General features: G+C 51.0%; 4 protein-coding genes across 4 annotated transcripts; 3 read left to right on the forward strand and 1 right to left on the reverse strand.

Annotated features, from left to right (window-relative positions):
* Nucleotides 1-380: 380 nt before the first annotated feature.
* Nucleotides 381-3131, forward strand: PMZ80_011290 (uncharacterized protein; the record flags this gene model as incomplete). Its single annotated transcript, XM_064879669.1, has 1 exon — nt 381-3131. One exon carries the CDS (start codon nt 381-383, stop codon nt 3129-3131), a length of 2751 nt encoding a protein of 916 aa, XP_064724559.1.
* A 7184-nt stretch (nt 3132-10315) lies between these two features.
* PMZ80_011291 (uncharacterized protein) lies at nt 10316-12186 on the forward strand (the record flags this gene model as incomplete). The annotated part of the gene is made up of 2 exons (XM_064879670.1): nt 10316-10453; nt 10504-12186. 2 exons carry the CDS (start codon nt 10316-10318, stop codon nt 12184-12186), a joined length of 1821 nt encoding a protein of 606 aa, XP_064724560.1.
* Nucleotides 12187-15321: 3135 nt separating this feature from the next.
* Nucleotides 15322-17797, forward strand: PMZ80_011292 (uncharacterized protein; the record flags this gene model as incomplete). Its single annotated transcript, XM_064879671.1, has 9 exons — nt 15322-15605; nt 15658-15752; nt 15808-15926; nt 15976-16475; nt 16609-16778; nt 16832-17021; nt 17074-17146; nt 17194-17604; nt 17654-17797. 9 exons carry the CDS (start codon nt 15322-15324, stop codon nt 17795-17797), a joined length of 1986 nt encoding a protein of 661 aa, XP_064724561.1.
* Nucleotides 17798-18551: 754 nt separating this feature from the next.
* Nucleotides 18552-19100, reverse strand: PMZ80_011293 (uncharacterized protein; the record flags this gene model as incomplete). Its single annotated transcript, XM_064879672.1, has 1 exon — nt 18552-19100. One exon carries the CDS (start codon nt 19098-19100, stop codon nt 18552-18554), a length of 549 nt encoding a protein of 182 aa, XP_064724562.1.
* Between the last annotated feature and the right edge of the window lie 471 nt (nt 19101-19571).

Below are 19571 nucleotides of genomic sequence, written 5' to 3' on the forward strand. Positions count from 1 at the left end.
ATGGCCCAGATTCTCACGGGTGAGTCGCCCAACGGGGGTGTGGCTCTGGCCGCTTTGCTCACCCCCGGCTCACCTTCCGCTCACCCTCAACTCACCCTGAGCTCACCTTCCATCACCTTCCGCTCACCCTCAGCTCACCCCACGAGCCACAAGGTGGCTATACTGTCTGGAGGACGTGGGATGTCCGACCTGGAACTCCACCGATGGGCGGCCACGATGCCAGTCGAATCTCCATTTATAAGTCGCATTCAGCCAGACTTTCATATCTTGGAATTCCTTCCCGGACACTTGCCACAGTCACTATCGAGTAGTTGCTCTGGGTTCTTGGACTAAAAGTGCCTCATGAATACTCTCCATGAGATCGAAACAGAAATAATACTATGAGTTCCAATGCACCGAGCACCGAGCCAGAGGGCGTGTCACCAGTGCCATTGTCGTGCGAGAAGACGGCTCGAGATCTCGAACGAGACTTCATTCGACAATCACGAGAGTATCAGAAGAAGATTGAGTCCACCACCACAAGCTTCGTGCGCAAACCCATTGCTTTTGGTACAACTCGATTCTATCAGGTCATGCTGCGGGAATGGGATCTGTTCACCTCTGAGTACCACGGCCCAAAAGATCCTGCCAACCTCAAAACCGCCAAAGATTTCATCCTGTTCTTCAGCAGTGGCCGCAAAGGCCGCAACGAACCGGGCGGTCGGTTGACGGTGGCCTACACCTACACCGCCTGGAAGTCGTTCATGGCCGCATGGGGTCGCATACACCACATGTCATTCTCCAAGAGCCACCAAGACACCATCCTCAACTTCATCAATGGTGGAGAGAAGTCGGGCGCTCCGGATCTTTCTCGCAAGGCACGTCCCAGCCGCAATTTCACCAGGGACGATTTCCTGGTATGCGTCCAACAATTGTGGCAAAACGACTGGCACGATTTCGTTCACGAACGCTATCGAACCGGCCTGCACCTGCTGCTCCTGCTCCACTGCAACACATCAGGTCGGCGCGCCGAGTACGAGAAGGAGTTGACGTACGCCGATATATCCTTAGCAGTGGTCTGGTTGGACGGCACAGACCAACCCCAGCTGGTCATCGACTTCAGACGGACGAAAGCGAAGGGTCTCCAAAACTATGAACGGGAACAGCCCCAGCACATGCTGTACGAGCTGGTGGGCCTCCCATTCTATTGTAACAGCATTGCCTTCTTCATCGCCGCGGCGCTGGCAGATGATGTGCTGCGTGACTACCATACTTGGGATGAGATCTGCGCCATCTCACGACCGTCTCAACAAAAGCATGTCATCATCGACTATGTTCCAGAAAAAAGCCATTGGCCACTGTTCCCTCGCAGCTCCTTGGCAGGACATCTGGACCACAGTCGAAGCTCCGCCTCTTTGACGTCGAAGGCATTACTCGACCTGGGCTTTCGGGCCGGCTTTCGAGACCACTTGACGCTGCATGCTGCTCGACGAGAGGTCCTCATGCAAGTCGACAACTATGGCTATTCTTGCAACGAGCGGATGCGCTTCGCTGCCCACATCAACCCCAACACCTATCGCCGATCGTACCAAACGTCGATCCCACTGGTCGATGGACAGGCGTCGTACTTTCAGTATGAACCCCGCAACGTGGAGCTACATGCACTCAGGAGGGGATACTCGTGGCGTCGTAACCCTCATCACCAACCTAAGCTCAAGGAGGCGACCCGGGTCGCTGTACAAGAGGACATTAGCGACGAGGAGCGTGAGATCGTTGAGTCCCTCTGCAGTGACCCGGTCAAACGCCAGAAGCTGTACGACCAGCGACGACACCACCGAGACCTTCTCTTGCGCGAGCAGAGCTCGGCCGCACCACCGCCCGATGGTCGGCCGTATGAGTCCGACTTTAGCCAGACCCGGAAGCTGATGCCTGAGAGAGATCGGCTGGCCACCAACCTCTTCCGTGAGGGAAGTCTCCGAGACGAGACAGGTCGTGCGATCATGAATGACTTGATCCAACTGTGTCGGCAGGAAATGCCAAATACATACTGCTCGGGTCTCAACCCGTCAGGTTCCCATTGCAATACATGTGGGGAGGAGGTCACTCCTGGCAAAGAGTACGCGTGGTGGTCCCACCTCTATCGATGTCGAAAGAGAGTCATCTGCAATCACAGTGGCTTTGCTGAGTTCTGTTTCTTGTGCTTTGTCTGGTACGATGATCATGATGCCTGGAAGCAGCACGGTCGAGAGCATTTGCAGGACTTGCCGCTGAAATGCAACATGGTGGTCTTCCGTCACAATGTGGTGCGACCAGCTTTGTGTCCGGCGTGCCTGGGCGAGGGGAGTTTTCGGCAGTTTGTCAGCCTGACCACCTGGAAGAATCATCTTCAAGATCACATCCTACAGGAGAATGTGCAATCATGCCCACACCCGCAGTGCGAGCCGGAACTCTGGCGCAAGGACAAAACCGTGCTCTTGGACCATCTGGCTGACGCTCATGAGATACGCTTCGAACATAGAAAAAGACAAAGGGCCGTCAGCTCTACCGCCTCGCAGCCAGCTGAGAAAGTGCCGAGGAATTTCTCATTCGTTCATGTCGACGCTAATGAATACCAAAGGACTCATGCCGAGATCGACACTAACAGGGACAGCCTCCACCAGACCTGTGAGAAATCAGCCACGCCTCAGGAAGTGGTGCCATCGGAGGCTCAAGCTGGTCATGAGGCAATGACAGCGAACGAACAAGAAGTCAGCTGTACGAAAGTTGGATCGGGAGAATCGTGTCGAGACGACGGTGCTGATGGTTTTGGGATGGTCATGTACGAGGTCGAGGACAATGTGCTTATGGAAGATTATGAGCAGGTAGGCGAAGCTGAAATTTGGCAAGGATTGGAGGAATCAGAGCAAACACAGATTCGGAGACAGCCAGGCTTGGTGATCAAGGTGCCGCCTGTACCTGAATCGTGGAATAGCTCCACGATACCCCGCATTGAGTCACTGGAAGCGGAAAGACCGAGCCAACCAAAGTTGGCGAAGCAGTCTTCTCGTGGCCGACCTCCAGGCTCTCGCAACCGGAAAACATTACGTCGGACACGACGGAAGGCTACCATAGCCAAAACCCGCTCACTCCTGGATTTATCAGTGAGTAGCTGATTAGGAAGGGAGAGAAACCACACTTTCGACGACGAGTACACCAGTCTAGGAGCTGTAGATGGTTCGAGACTGCAGAATAAATGCTACCGCTTCACCTTGGGCAAGATTATTGTTTGGGTTCCGATCTAAACCTCAAATCATTTATAGGATGCTGCAGGCGCCACAACTGTAGCACAGGACAGTAAGAGGTGCAATGACGGTGCGTTGTGGCATGTTGCCTTGTTCGAAACTACCTGTGCCAAGATGAGTAAAATACTGCATCGAGCTCGCGGCTCGCTCGGGCCTAGGGTGAGGCCGCTTTGGCTCAACCCCGGCTCACCGTCACGTGGGTCAGCCTCACCCGACGCTCACCCGGACAGATCCACTCTAGGCAGCAGTGCTCGGCGTCGCGCCATACCCGGTGCTTCGTCGATGGTGAAACGCGACCCCTGCTCACCCAGGAAATAGGACATATGAAGCACGCACAGCCAGTAATATCCAACGCCACTGGAGCATCAGTAAACCAGCGACGAAAGTTGGCCATCTCCGGACTAGTTTATCAGGCCGGTCTTTGGTCCAGAGACGTACCACTATGGCTGGCACCACAATCTCACAGCTTCACCACTTGGTTTTATCTGCGATCTTGTCGTCACCAGCTATGGGGATCGACTTCATGTCGGTACTTCACCCAGTAAGCGGTGCTCTCGGCGCCCACAACTACCTTGCCGTAAGGTAGACTTATGGTGATATTTCTACACTGATCTACATTCGAATGATCACAACCTCGACCACTCTGCCTTATGTTAAACCGCGCCGAACACCTGCAGAGGCGCCAAACTCGAAATGTCTCGCCAGCTACTCACAAAAGCTACCGGACTATTCCAGTATCCTCCGACAACACATCCATGACATGAACGAATTGGTGGAGTGTCGCGCCACCAATGCGATGGGCATTGTGTACGCTTGTGTGACGAGATCACATGTAGGGCGAGACATCATTGTGGTGGATAATGAAGACCACCAATGGCGATTATGCCTCGCGATACCGGTGTCAGTGGCGGCACTGCAGTAAGCAAGGTTCGTGGGTCGGTGGAAGCAACCACTTTGGACAGAGACGGTGACGATCGCAACTCTGCCTTGGACTGTTATATTGCATGGGTCAGCGGCTGTAACAAGGACAGTCGCGAGACGGCTAGCAGGATATGGAATACATAGACATGGAGTATACTTGGTGTGCTACGACGGTAGCCAATACAACCTACCCGCAGCAACAGCCAGGCGCAGGTGTCTTTAGCCGACGAACAGCGGCGGCGTCATTGGGCTGCAAAAGATGCACGACATGTCATACAAGCCTCATTAGCATGAAGCTCTGCGTTAGTGGTGGACGAGGGAGGCGATGCATGGTCAGGCTGCATAGAGAGGAACGATGGCAGACCGGAAGAAATCCTTTTGGCGCTTTCTGCGCATTACTGTGGTGGGTCGACGACTTCTTCCAGCAGTGAGCTGCCTGCCGATCAGCTTCAGCTACGCAGGGTGTTGTCAGAATTTCTGAGACGGCCCAGCGAACAGCCTGTGAATAGTGGGTATGTCGCGAGGGTCGACAACGGCGGCAGGTCTCAAATATACGCCGGGGCTTCGTGGTGAGACCTGGTTGTGTGTGCCTTGTGCGGTCGTCCCGACCTCTTGCGTGTCACACCATGTGCGCATTGATCAGGCAGCCTTGCTAAACGAGGAAGTTGCAAGCCTGAGCAATAACAGCACCGGTAGCGGCGTCCCGCCCTCTGAGCTATAAGTCCTGGTTAGCATCTTCCAACTTCGCTCCCACGACCAGCTGCTGCAGCCTTTACATGTTTCCTGGCTCATACTTCGTACAAGTCTTCTATCATCACAGATAGAACCTCGGATCCGCCTTGAGGCGCCAAGCGTTGGTTCGGCATGGAATCTTCTAGTGAATATGGGCCCTCAGTTGACCACCCTGAGTCCCCATGCCCAACTGATATAACCAGTTTGAGTGAAAGTGTTGATGTAAGTCGTACTCTGAATTAGTAGCGAGCTTAGGCTAACTATGATACCAGAATAGCGAGCCTGACAGTGACACGAATTCGGACTCTAGTCTGCCTTCCCTCCGTGATGTCCTAAGGCCCAGAAAGCGGAGCATCACAGACGTAAAAGACATCGAGGACGGTACGGAACAGAAGGGGTCACACCGTCAGAGTCGTCACAAACGCCAAGCTACTGCTGAAAGGCGCGGATCAGTCGAAGTCGCCGAGTCTCCGAGTCGCAGCGATCATACAAGTGATTTGCACAGTCTGGACGTTACGACAGTAATCACTGGGTGTCAAGATAAGGGCGATTCGATGACAGAGCGAACAGAGCAGCACAAGGCGCACAGCGGGCAAGGGCCCTCAAGCTCGACGTCTAAGAGGCAGCTAGATCCGGAGCGAACGTCTTATAGAGACTCTCAGGCAGAGGACCGGGATTCACAAATCCGGACAACAGGAGTTGGCGAGATCTCCGTCAATGTTAGTAGCGGTACTCTCCTTGGGTTGTATGGGCAGCGAGAGACATGTCAGGGGCCAGAATATTGCTGCCTGATTGGGACCTGGCTTCGGCCTAAGGATGGGATACCGCAGAACCAAATCCAGAAGTACGATCGAGGGGTGGCGCAAGGCCGTCGTCGGCGGCCCTTGAGGAAGCGAAGGTCCTGGTGTGAACGTGACGCAGATACAGAAGTTCTTCATGAGGTCCGACGGTGGAAGGCCGGCCTGGTGTAACACAGCAACTATAAAATCTGCTGTATAAAAGGTTGGACAGATTGGGTATACGGTGAATTTGGCATTGTGTGGGGATTCAAAGGCGCAGAAGTTTGTACTAGGGTGGTTCTAGATATCGCTTTTTGCATAAGTACTTGCGGTGCAGAAAGTTTGCCGAAACGCATCCTCTTGTGAATGCACGGAATTCAGATCGTACGCGCACCACCACGCTATAGTCTTACTGATTGCTCGCTAGCTATAAAGTAGAGAAATTAAATGCGTACACGCATATACTAGTGTTGCCCTATCATTTGCTGTACGGAGCGAGGAATTATTAGGCGGTAGCCTATACCTAACGTGAGCGCCTGTGATGCCGAAATTCTTAGGTGAGGCTAGGTACAGCCTTAACTCCACGTATAGGGATTTGCACCAATATAGATTTGCAACACCTCGTCCAATACCGTTATTGTAACTGTCATCTCTTGTCACCTACCACCTATTGCTCGTAGACGTTCAGCAACCATCAGAAAGGGCTCGGTAGACGTAGGAGGACGCGTAGGGGTAGGTTTTGAGAGTCTCGCTGGCCTTATTGGCCCTCTTGTCGTCGTCGGAGGTAACTGGGCCTTGTCATAGGCCTTCTTGATACTGTCGATATTTGCAAAGGTCCTATTGAGGTCTACCGGTCCCTGTTTCTTGGACCTTGCAGCGTGGTCATCGGAGAGGCGTTTATAGGTGGTACCTTGACGCTGGGCCTCTGCAAGGCGAAAGTGTAGCCGGTCTATTGTGCGACCTGTCTTGGCGAATAGGTCTCGTATATTGTAATCGAGTGGTGTAAGGGTATGTAGAGTGGTAACGGCCTGATCTAGCTCTCTGTGGTTGGTAGGTGTTCGCTGAACCTCGGTAGGCGTTGTCATCACCTGTGGACTATGTGAACGTTGCTGCTGGCTGTCGCTAGCCACTTGAAGGATGAAGGGCGAGGATAATACCTTATTAGGGTTGTAGGGCACTTTTCCTGCTGATTTAAAGCTAGATTTGATGTTCCTTATAGTTATAGCAGCGTCTTTTGCAGATTGGTAGTATTCTAGGAACCGTTGCTTCTTAACTGGCGCAGTATCATCTAGTTGACTGTGAAAGTTGACTGTAGCTCGATAGCTGCGTTTGAGGGACGAGAATACGCATAGATCGAGTGGTTGAAGAATATGCGATGCGTGTGCGATGAGGTAGTAGGGTATTATCTTGTTCTGATGACATTCCCACATAAATTCGGTGGTACAGTGACTGCGATGGCCATCTAAGATTAGTAAACGGTATTCGCGCTTATTGAGGTCGGTCGTAGTCTGAGGTATAAATATCTCGCGGAGCCACTGTAGTCCGAGGTCGTTGGTAGTATAGGCATTGTCTGAGGATGTATAGTACCAATCTGGGGTCTTATGAGGAAGGAACCACTGCTGTTGGACGCTTTTCCCTTTGAATATAACCAACGGGACAAGGGCCTTGCCTATTGCGCTGATACACTCGATAACGGATACCCATTCTCTCTGTTCAGGTCTCGAGACGTAGGATCGCTTTGAAAGACTGGATCCAACGATAGTTTGGTTTGTGCAAGGGCCAAGGACGTTACCAGTCTCGTCCATATTGTAAATATGCTTAGTTTTGATCTTGTAGACAGTAAGTAGCGAGAGGAGAATCATAAACCACTGGGAAACGTTCGAAGAATAGAGGTCATGAACTCTTTGGCTAGCTATTGAGACACCCTTCTTTGTATGCAAGTCAGGGTGTCGTTTTATGAAGTTCCTTGCCCATAGCTTTCCAAGCTTTCCGTCACCACCAGAGGCCTTGTGGACAATAGAGGCCATTTCTTGTAATTGGCGATGGTTGAACGCGTGTCCTGCTCGCTCGGCTTCGAGTAGCCACTTAGCTAGCATATCCTCTTGTATCGGACTGAGTTTCTGTTGGTTGGCGTGACTGATAACCCGACTTCGTTGGCCACGCCTTCGCCGTGATAAGGTGGTATGATCGAGGTTGTAGGCGGCTGCGCAGGCTCGGAGGGAGGAATAACGACCGGTATCGAGGTCTTTGAGGGCCTGGCTAATGATATATTCGTTGTCCATTGCGTTGATGATGAGTTGGTTGAGTAGTAAGTGGTCGCAGTTGTAAGTAGTGGTGTTGAATGCGGTGTTGCAAATCTATATTGGTGCAAATCCCTATAGGTGGGGTTACCTCCTAGCCTTACCTAAGAATTTCGGCATCACAGGCGCTCACGTTAGGTATAGGCTACCGCCTAAGTTTTCCTCCTCTGTACAGCGTTAAGGTAGCTCTAAGTTAGTACCTACGGGCAATTAATAGCGAAGACAGTCTATAGCTATAGGTAGGTAGGCCTAATTACGAATATTGGTGGTGTACACACGATCTGAATTCCGTACATCCACAAGAGGATGCGTTTCGGCAAACTTTCTACACCGCAAGTACTTATGCAAAAAGCGATACACTCCGTTACACGGACGCGACGCGTGTCGACGCGTGCAACAGGTCGAAGGTGGAGAGGGCAAGCCAACTTTTGGTCGGAGCCAGAGTGTGGCATGTGAAAGCAATACAGCCGATAAAGTCCGTTGGATTCAAAGATCACTGAATCAGCGATGGGATTAGTGTACCAATCGACCAGATCTGTCTTTCGTCCAATCTGGTACCACCATGTCTGGCTCTCAACACAGTACAGCTTTACCGCCTGCTCTCCCTTGCGATCTTGTCACTGGTCATCCACGAACGGCTTCAACTCGCCTACTCAACGAGCGTCATGCTTGCGGTCCTCACCTCTGCCTCGTTATGACGACGACCTACACTCATTTGTGTGCGGTCCATCATTCCAACTCGATCACCCTACCCGACTTGCTTGATCTTAAACCACGCCAGGGCGCCTTCAGACCTGCCGGACTCACGACGTCTCATCTAGCAGTTGTACAGGCGGTCGGACCTTTAGCATTCTTAGTACTACTCAATGACACGCAGATGCCACGAATAAGGCGGTAGACCCTAACGCCGCAAGAAGTGCATTGTGTATGCTTTGGCGATGAGATAAAGGGATAGGATGAGACAGTGTTCTCATAGATGGTGAAAACACCAATGGCAAATATGCCACACGGCCCAGCAGTCGCCAGTGGCATTCTAGGGAGCAAAAAGCAAGACCCGTGGGTCGGTCGATGCAACCACATCGTACAGCGACTGGCATAGTCGGAAGCCGGCCTTGAACTGCTACAGCGCAGGGGCTAAATACTGGAGCCATAGACAGTGACAAGAAGACCAGCAGTATGTGAAATACTCTGGACGGAGCCTGTGACGACCGAGAGTCTGCCTTGGACTATTACACTGGGTGGGTCAGGAGCTGTGACAGGCACATTGCGAGAGGGACAGCAGAACATGGGGTACACAGCGGTGGAGCATGCTTAGTGTGCTACGGTGCTATCCAACTCAACCTACCGAGAGCGACAGCAGAGCTCAGCCGACAAAACAGCGGCGGCATCATCTGGTCGTAAGAGGGGCACAACAGGTCATACAAGCCTGATTGGCCCGAAGCTCAGCGTTGGTAGTGGACGAGCGGAGGCGATGCACGGTCACGCTGTATGAGAAAGAACAGTTGCAGACTGAAGGAAGTACTTTTAGCGCTTTCTTCGAGCTATGTCGGTGGGTCGTCAACTTCTTCCAGCAATGAGCTGCTGCCAACCTGCCCCAGCTACGCAGGGTACTAGCGAGAAGCCCGCTAGCGAAGAGCCTGTGAATAGTGGATATGTAGCGCTGGTCGAGAACGGCAGGATCAGGTCTACCCTTGGGCAGTGTGGTGAGACCTGAGTCGCTTGTGCCTTGCATGGTCAAGCTGAGCTCTCCTGCATGCGTCACCATGGCAGAGAACCACAAGCAAATCCAGGAGTACAACCGCGAGGCAGTGCGAAGCTGTCGTCTCCAATCTTTAAGAAAGCGAAAGCATGAGTCTGGTCATGACGATTCGGGTGCACGAGTGCCTAGGAAGGTCCAATGCCAAATAGCATTCCAAGAACCAAGAATAATGGGTTGGTCGATGCAACTACTGCGCGGAGAAAGTGATGGTCAAAAATTCTGCCTTGAACCAATACAGCGTAGGGATCAAGGACTTGGATCTAAAGTGTAACTAGAAGTTTATCAGAATGTACAATTTACAGGAGCGGAGCGCATTAGTATGCAGCGACAGGATGCCTGGTGGATCAGCGCAACACATCCCCACGTGATACTGTTTTAGTTCCAATTGCCCTTGGCCCGCCTGCGCTTTCACCACCGATCGAGTGTGGAAAGGCGTGTGTTGTATCTGACATGAAGGTGCAGTCTAGCACATGCGAGCGCCCGGATACTGAGCGCTTATTGTTAGACTGCAGAAGAGATTAATAGGTTTTCCGTCTCGCTTGCGACAGAGGAAGTACTGTGCCCATGACACCTTTTCTTCTTGACTGCGAACATTCGCAGCACCACGAAGCGTGCAGCACCAGAAGCGACTCGTTTGGGAGGAGAAAGAAGAAACGCCGTCTGCTCCCATCGCCGTCAACAAGCAGCTCTGCACAACAAGAGGTAGGAGAGATGCAACACATGAAGATATCCCACGGCTAACTTATCTTCAGCAGATTCGACGACCATCCAAATCAGCCCTACAAACTTTCCAGAAGAGATCGCAATCTGCCCCGGACGCTTCTGCGGCAGTTTTAGATTCCCCCCTCAGCATCGAGCGATCTACGCGTCAACTACAAGGACAAAAAAGGAAGATAACTTGGGCCGACGCCGAGGAGGACCTGTGCAGACACCACAAAAAGAGGCAGTTATCTCGGATCACCCCGGAGGCGTCTAACGCAACTGGTCCGGCACCCACTGAAGACAACGAGCGTTACGACACGGAAGTTTGTCCATCGACAGCATCGCCGATAGCACCACCGGTAGCGTCACCGGTAGCACATTGGGTGCATACTGCGCAGTGGCCTAAGGACTTTGCAAGCATGAGTCAGGAACAGAGTAGCTCGTCGAAGAAACGGCCACCAAGTTCAAGCTATACGCAAAGCTTCAAAGCTGGAGAAGTCCCCAAGGCGCACTCTGCTGCGCATGAGAACACTCTGGCTGACCACGGTGTGCACATGGACGAGTTACAAGGTCGATCACGAGCGCAAGAAGAGAGCAAGTCATTTTGCAGAAGTTTATTACAAAGCACATACCCAGAACCGCAGCACACGGCCTTTCCGTTGCCGGAGTTCTTGTCAGTGTGGCAGAGAGTGCAGAAGCGGAACGAAGCCAGGGTCTATCGAGACCTCACGCCGCTGCTGGTGCCGTCGCCCGAGCTTCTTTGGGCCTCTGGTCACCAAGAGCTTGAGCACGTTGCAGAAGAGATCAGCGTTGAGTGGACAAGGTGCAAAGCTCTAGGAGGACCCAGGCCGAAACCGGATCTCGCGGTTGGCATTGCGCCATCGGCGTTCGATGAGGAGGAAAAAGCCAAGTTGAAGAACCATACAGCATTTGAACGAGCAACCCTATTCACGGATAACATTTACTTTCCATTCCTACTTTGCGAGGCCAAATGCGGTGACGAGGGGATCAGCCGGGCAGATCGCCAAAACATCCAGAGCGCCAGCGTGGCTGTAAATGCGATCATACAACTCTATCGAGCTGTTGACGAGACCAAGGTGGCCGACTTGAGCGGACAGATCTTGGTATTCTCGGTTTCTCACGACAATTTGCTTGTGAAACTATATGGTCACTTTGCCATCATCGACGGAGACAAGGTGGCCTTCTATCGATATCCCGTTGCGTCCTTTGTGCTGAACTTTGAAGAGAGTCAAGGCAGGAAGAGGACGCACGACTTCGTACGAGAGGTATATCACACATTCTACCCAGCGCATATGAAGAGGATTCGTGAAGCATTGGCGGCAATTGAGGATCCTCGGACCGTATCGATGACTTCGAGCATGAGCATTGAGGACGATCAATCTCAGGAGCAGGACCCGAGTGCTCAATCTTCCCAAGAGACCACAGGGTTCAAAAAACCTGGCACGCCTGCCAGTAAGAAGCAGAAGGGTCAAATGGCCCTCCTGCGAGAGCAATTAGCAGAGCAACAAAGGCAGAACAAAGAAAGAGAGGCTAATTTATTGGAACAGGTGGAAAGACAGAGGCAAGATGCGGAAAAGCAGAGGCAAGATGCGGAGCAGCAGCGGAAAGAACTTATGAAGATCCTGACGGAGCAGCAGAAGCAGAGTAAAGAGCAGATGGCTCAGCAGGAGGAACAAATCAAGTTGCTAAAGCGATTGCTTGACCGACAGTGAGGTATCAACTTTATAGCGAATTGTTATCCCTTATTTCCACCGTTTTCCATTGAGAAATAGTCCAATCCTCCTGCAAAGTGTATTGGAAATTGCAGCCCAATGAGGCAACAGACAAATTCATCGATATGGTGGGAATAGGAAGACGTTTGGGAAGCAAGTCCTTGTGCAATGGAATAAACAATGGTGGTTACGCAGCGGCTCCTATTCTTCAACTTGACATCGCTGAGCTTTATCGCGCGCATCAACTGGTCATGGAGGGCTACAAGGAGATGTCCGACAAGCAGATTGTACTGGCAAATCTTTGCGACAGTTCCGAGATGCGCCGTCTTCCTGGATTAAAATCAGCAGGGTCAGAAGGTGGGGAGAATGGTCGTATTGATAGAGTTTTTGAAATTGTCGTGATCAACACTACTACAGTATCGGACTACGAGAAGAGGATAGTTGGTTAGTAGAACTGATAGTGGACAGGCAAGAGAAACCTGAAGATGCATGAAGATGAATGAAAGAAAGTGAAAGGCGACAAAGAAAATTTGTTGCCCCGCAGTCCATCCGCATGCCATTACAAGTGTCTGTCGGGCACATCAATGGAGAGCGCAGTCCACTTGTGCAGACACAACGAGTTGTTTTCCTTCTCGCAACTTGATTATTGAACATTTACACATTGCAATTCGAAGGCTTCTATCGAGACTATTCTGCGCGGTCACGACGTCCTCATGTTCTACTACCCGCTAATAAAAGGGCAAAATCACGATTATTTACCGCACCTTTCAGTACAACATATGATTGCTTTTGCTATCTGCCCGCAGTCAAGCAGCGCCTGTCCAACGCCCGAAGACCATCATTTTCGCTCACGCTCTGACCTTCTCGAAGACTCTCGAGGAGGGTTGAGAGCCTAGCAAGAGCCGAGAGACCAGACATCGAGATAGATAGCCTATAGTGCAGGAGTGGCCACCGATATGTCTGAAGAGGCAAGTATATCTGGTTCATTGGTTTTTAAAGCTAACGCATGGTAATATCTAGGCTGGGGCTAAAGCCCTTAACGGAGAAGATGAATATATCAAAGCAAAATTATTCAAGGGAGTCGATCGTATGAGGACAATAACCGGCCGAGGCACGTTAATTCAAGTTTATGATCCAAACGCAGATATGCATTCCTCCTCATATTGGGAACACGAAAGCTCTTCTGAAGTGGGTTCACATGATGTCCCTGCAGGTTACGAAGTCCGTGTGTTAGGAGCCACTGTCAAATTTACATAATTCAAGTTGGAGTTCTTCGATCAACTTCATTCCCTTCTCATAGCCTACCAACAAAGTGATCGATATGTCCTGAGTCCGACTTTTAGGCACCAAAGCATTGACGCAATCTGTTGACATTTTCCCTCCGAGGTCGCGTTCCCATTTCCACTGGTGGCTACTCTGCACGGCATCAGAGATCAAGTCGCTGAGGAGAATCATCTGATTAATGGGGGCTTCTGAGTATCTATACTCGATATCTGCAACAAATGTCATTAGCAAGTCAATATACACACGCCCTTCTGCTGCCTACGTCTGTTTGTGGGAACCGCCTTTACCAGCTCATCTCTGACGTGGTATGCCGGAGCACTGCTCTCCTCTAGGTTTAGCCGCGCGTCTGCGTTATCCGGGAACCCATCGACCACTCCATGCGCTTCCGGTGCTTGCGCATCTTGTTGATGGTCATGGAGTTTGGCTTTTCTTTGGTCGTAACCTGCACAACTTGGCGCCGACCCAAACAAAGTACTGACAGAAAAGGTGTCACAGAGCTTGCTTCCAATACCTGAAAGTCCTTGAGGGTGGGCAGTCTCTTTCCACCAATTGCCCAGATCGCGAATGAGACCCTGTTGTGCTACATCCGCAAGAGTAGTGATAGATGCAGCCAAAGTGCACAACAAAAATACCTCAGAATTCAGCGCCAGGAAAATGTCTTTTAGGAGTACGCGAACTCGAGTCCGTCTACCGGACTGCGGGCTTGACCTATGGCTGAGAGACTTAGTAGATTCTTGCAGTAGTTGAATGCATGATTCAAACTTTGTGAGTTGGTAACTGGGTAAAGGGTATGTGGTATCGTCGAAGGTATCTTTCTGAATTTTAAGTTCGTTGATCAGCCAGCCACTTGTTTTGGTATTTTTGGGCATTGCTGAAAGGTTTAGGGGGAAAGTGGGAAGCGGTCAAATGCAAATGGGTTTGAGTAGATAAGTTCTTATCAGTGAAGGAACATTGTTGAAAGGTCAAATATGTGAATTGAGTAGAGGAACAATTCACAACAAGTAAAAAGAGGGCAGGCTAGTGAAACGAAGTGAGACATTAGTTGAGTGGCAGAGTATACGAGTAAACGAGGTGGGGCATACGGAAAATTATGAAAGTGCATGAAAGTAAATGATATTCACCTTCCAACCATGTCTCGGCTTGTTTGATCATCATGCAGTTTCCTCTGCGTACATGAAGAAAGCGCGGCAAGGTGTCTAATGCCAGGTGATGGAGGGTTTACTATACTTCGTCCACTGGTATTGGGAATTCTACTGCAAGCGTCTCGAATCATGCCTGCACGGACCATGCACAAACCTCAAGGTTTGCTGTCAAGGAGCTCCATGGGGGGCAGTCCACCAAGGAATAGCTTAGCATCGATTGCCGCAGAGTAAAGCATTAGATCGAAGAGCTCGATTCGCTGCCTCTGCAGACAAGATTCATCTCAGCACCTCATACCACACCCTGACCTGAATGATTGGTCTTCCAGACTCGTAAATGGACTGCAGCTCTACGAGGTGTACAATCCGGTCCTTAACATATGCACGAAACCAGAAACCTCCACCCCGATGGACGTGTTGCAAGCTCTGGCGACAGGATAGCCCAAATGTGCGACAATGAAAAGTATAAAGAAGTCGCTTTTTCGTATGCAAATCTCATCTCAGATCCATTCGAATACGTACCTCTTAACTCGTTCAACCAGAGACATAAAAAGACCAGCCATCATCTTCCCAAACCTGCCAGGCATTCTTCTTCAAACAGTCGCCTCAAGCTCTATGCATAACCATGTCCTCAGTGGCTAAAGCACCAAAAAACAACAAAGCTGCTCGAACGCATACGGTCAGCCCGGCCAGTCCTCCAAGCAGTCCAACCATGCAGTGTTCAAACTCAAAGCCAGCTGTCACCCTCTCGAAGCGCACTGATACATCCCAAGCTCGCACTGCCAGCTCTTGTCATCGAGACACTTCGCCGAAGAGTCTGCCAATGCGAGCGTCAACTCATCAAGAGGTTGCTCAACTACTCAAAGATGCCGTCGAGTACATTATGTCAGACTCCAAGGAGACCGCGAAAACTACCGCACCTCAAGTCGCGTCCACAACAGCCTCCAAGCCTGCTGTGAGAGGCACGAAACTAGAGGTAAAAGACATACAAGAAGTGTGCGTCATCTCCATTCCTCAATACCGTTCCCAGAGAACTGATCGCGTATAGCTGGGACCCCGTAGCATACGCATACAAGGTCGTGGAATCACCAGCTGTCACTGAGGTGATGGAACTAGACACCTATGCTTTCGTCATTCGCACGCGTGCGGGCAAGTACTCCAACTCAACAGGCCACCTCAAAATCTGACACGAGACTAGTTAAGGCAGAGACCCGATCCATCGTCTACGTCGACATTAAATTACCAGGCTTGCGAGATATTTTGAGAGCTGTGCTGAAGGATATCAAATGGGTCAGCTTGGCTGACGATAAACCTTCGGTGAGTAGTTCGCAGACCAATGGGATCACTTGCTCAGAAGGTGCATTAGTTTGAACATAACTTGCTCTTCCACTATCTGCCCGAACTCGAGGAGTATCAGGCCAGTGCGACTAGGGATGGAGCTCGTGACCTGACAAGTCTCAAAGCCCTTAACTTGTTAATACGCACCATCAAAGACCGAGCAAAAGCTCCCTCAGAACGTCTGGATCCGCTTCTGCGAGAAGGTAAGATCACATACGATTTATTGTGGGCGCTGTTCAAGGCTAATAGCCACGTCATCACGACTTGCCTTGGCAGCGGTCAGTTGAGGTGTCTCCAGTACAATGTAGGAGAGGAGAAAAAAACTGAACAGGGCGTCGAATACTTCGAGCTTCAATGCCAATACCTCGATTTTGATGGCAAAGTCTTTGGTACCGTCACCGAGAGGCTGCCTATTGAGCGGTTTCATGGGGCTCGACCGATCACCACTTTGGACATCTACCCGCTTTATTTTCACCCCACCCCGAACAAGATCATGCAGTCGTTGATCGAACGCGGCCGAAATTTCATGTCTCTCATGGGCTCGCATCACCGGATATATGACGGAGTCGCTTTTCGACGGGTAAAAGATGGCCTAGATCCGAAAGTCAGTTCAGTCCAAGATCATGATTGATACAGACCAATTCCGCAAAACGATCCCAAGCTATGCGCGCATTATAATCAAGAAAACGGAAGAAGGCTTCTTTTCTGACTTCATCACGACGCAGCAACGTGTGATGGACGGGGAGACGGATTTAGCCAACCTGCCGGAAGACAAGCTTGTCCTATGTCCTCCCACGGTATTGGGTTTCAGTCTCAATGACAAATTCTGGGGTGAGTGTACACCGACGCTGGTTGTGTTGCTAGATGCTAAAACTCCGCTACAGGTGAGTACGCGGTCGATCATATTCAGGGTATCGAACCGTCTTCCGCACTCTTTGACCATTTGTCCATCCCCATCCGCATGAAGAACACCATCAGATCCCTGACTCGTGGTCATCTGGGCCCACTGAAGGATGCAAAACGGTCAGGCTCGAGCATGAGTATTGTAGGAAGTGGAACGAGGATTCTGCTTCAGTGAGATTTCTCGACTTTTTGGCTTCGCCACCGTGCACGCTGACGATAGTAGTGGACCGCCAGGCGTGGGGAAGACCCTCACCGCCGAGGCCCTGTCCGAATACCACCGGCGACCACTCTATTCGGTAGGTGATCGTGCTACCACTGTTGGCAAGGGAGGCTAACGATCCAGGTCTCTGCCGGAGAACTCAGCTCGGACGCCGGAGAGCTGGATCCCCAACTCACTGACATCTTCCGCGTCGCATGCGCGTGGAACGCCATTTTACTGATAGACGAAGCGGACGTCTTTCTCCAGAGACGTGCTGAGCTAACTCTGGAACGCAACCGACTGGTGGCAGTGTTCCTCCGAAAGTTGGAACACTTCGATGGCATTCTGATCTTGACGACCAATCTGGTCGATCATTTTGACAGTGCTATCCTCGATCGTATGCATTTGCAAATGCAATACCATCCTCTTGACAAAGCCGCCAGAAAAGAAGTCGTCATCGGCTTTCTCACGAGCCTCTGTGGGGAAGATGGATTATCTAACTTTGGTGCAGACTATCTGGACCGGTTTGCTTGCATGAATGTCAACGGTCGTCAGGTAGGTCCGCCAGCCGACATCGATGTGCTGAATACCCTAACATCACTAGATCAAGAACACTGTGTCTATCGCTTACACGCTTTCCACGGAAGACGAGGACGAACTGTCCTGTCTCCACATCGACCATGCCCTGGAAGCCACGGGTTTACGTCTGCCTCAAAGCGCTGACGAGCCGTTTGACCTGTACGACTGAACGTGCACAGGCAGGGATTTTCGAGCTTGAAGGATCAGAGAGCCAAAGGCTAAAAGTACATTGGAGGCCGTTCGAATTACGTATATGTGAAGCGCAGGCAGGCAAAAGTAAGGTTCGGATGACATTTTTGTCGACCTTGAAAATGTACATATCGTCTGGTTCATTGAAACTAAGGGTGCTGAAACAATAGACACTTTCAATTGCGACGCTCTAATGTCCTTGATGCAAGGCAAGCACCACATGGAGTTGTGGTTCGCACACCAGATTCGAAGAAACAGTGAAGCTCTACAAGTGAATATGTACACTAGCCTACAACGGTCTCAGACGAGCTTGGAAATTTGTAATGTGCGGCGTAAAAAGTATCGGTATCACATTTCACAATGATGTACTCTTCCAGAACACGAGGAGATGACCTTACTGTCAAATTTTCCCTATTCCAAGATAGCTCTGACCGCAATGATTGCATGTTCCGTAGATCTCTTTAAGCTTTGCTCTAGCAGACGCACCTCCTGCGTGAGGCTTTCGCGGGATGATTCTAGTTCTCGTTATGAAGCGTTTTCGATTATACCAACGATGGTTGGGAGGATAGGCTTGGTCACGAGCCGTTAAAGCTTCTCGCGGTTTCCTGGGCTGAAGTCGTTGAACAGCACTTCAATCTTCAGCGAGGTGATTCGGAGAAGTAAGACGTCCACAGTGATCGGGACGCGTAGAGCACAAGACAAGTCCAACCAGTACGACGTAATCATAGCCCTATTTATTCCTCTGTCAAATATATGGGCCAAAGATCTTTCTCCTGGTCCAATTCTTTCCGACAAGTCGGACAGGTTACTTCATCTGCAGCGTAATGAATAACCTCATTGAGGCAGTCCGAGCAGAAGCCGTGACCACACTTGGTGACTGTACACTTCTCCTTTTCCATGCATATGTCACAGATAAGGTGGCCCATGCGGTCCAAACGCTGCTTGATCGCTTTCAGCTCCAGGCGTAGCTGCTTGTTGCTCGCACTGAGTACAGCCTTTTCTCGTTTCAGGTCTCTGATAACACTGCTCTGACCTGCGGACTTTTGCAGCCAAGAATCTTTGTCTTTTTGGCGCTGAGCGAGCTCACGGACGTACTCGCGCCGATATTTATCACGAGACTCGCGCAGTCTGCCGATCTCCTGCTTCACCTTGTTCTTGCACTTCCGATAGGACTCTTGAAGGTTAGCGACATCTTGCTTTGTGCTTTCGAGGCATATATCTAGTGCCTCGCCATCAAAATCGTCGTCGAGGTCGATGATCGTGATGACGTCGTCACCAGTCATGTTTGGTCGAATACTGTCGCTGAGGCGTGACTTTGTGTAATGTTGGGTAGAGGCTGAGACGCGGACGCGGAGTACAGTAGATCAGAGAGGTGGCAGAGGTATGAAAGGAGGGAAAAGACGACGGGAGAGAACTGGGCCGTATGCTCACCTTAAGTACCTTGCGAGGGCTTTGGTCTAGCAGCCCCTCAGTGCCACCACTACACTGCCGCTGCTTGGGATAGACCAATGAAGCCTCGAGCACGACCGTCCATGCTGTCATGGCAGTGCCGCATAGCATTGGTGGTACAAGCCAAGGGTGATTCGTTGTTCACGCCGACTCGGTCCCGTTGTGCATACAAAACTTCTCAGCTTGGCCAGTCTGGAATTGTCGCAAGCTCCGCATAGGATTAGAGGGGGCTATCTTCCCCTACAGAGCTAAATCTTGAACAGTTCGCCCTTTGCCGTGCTTCACTCGACTGAAGGCGGAGGATC

This window comes from Knufia obscura (assembly GCF_036327395.1).
Source record: "Knufia obscura strain CCFEE 5817 isolate CBS 148926 chromosome Unknown scaffold_41, whole genome shotgun sequence".
Taxonomy (NCBI): Eukaryota; Fungi; Ascomycota; class Eurotiomycetes; order Chaetothyriales; family Trichomeriaceae; genus Knufia; species Knufia obscura.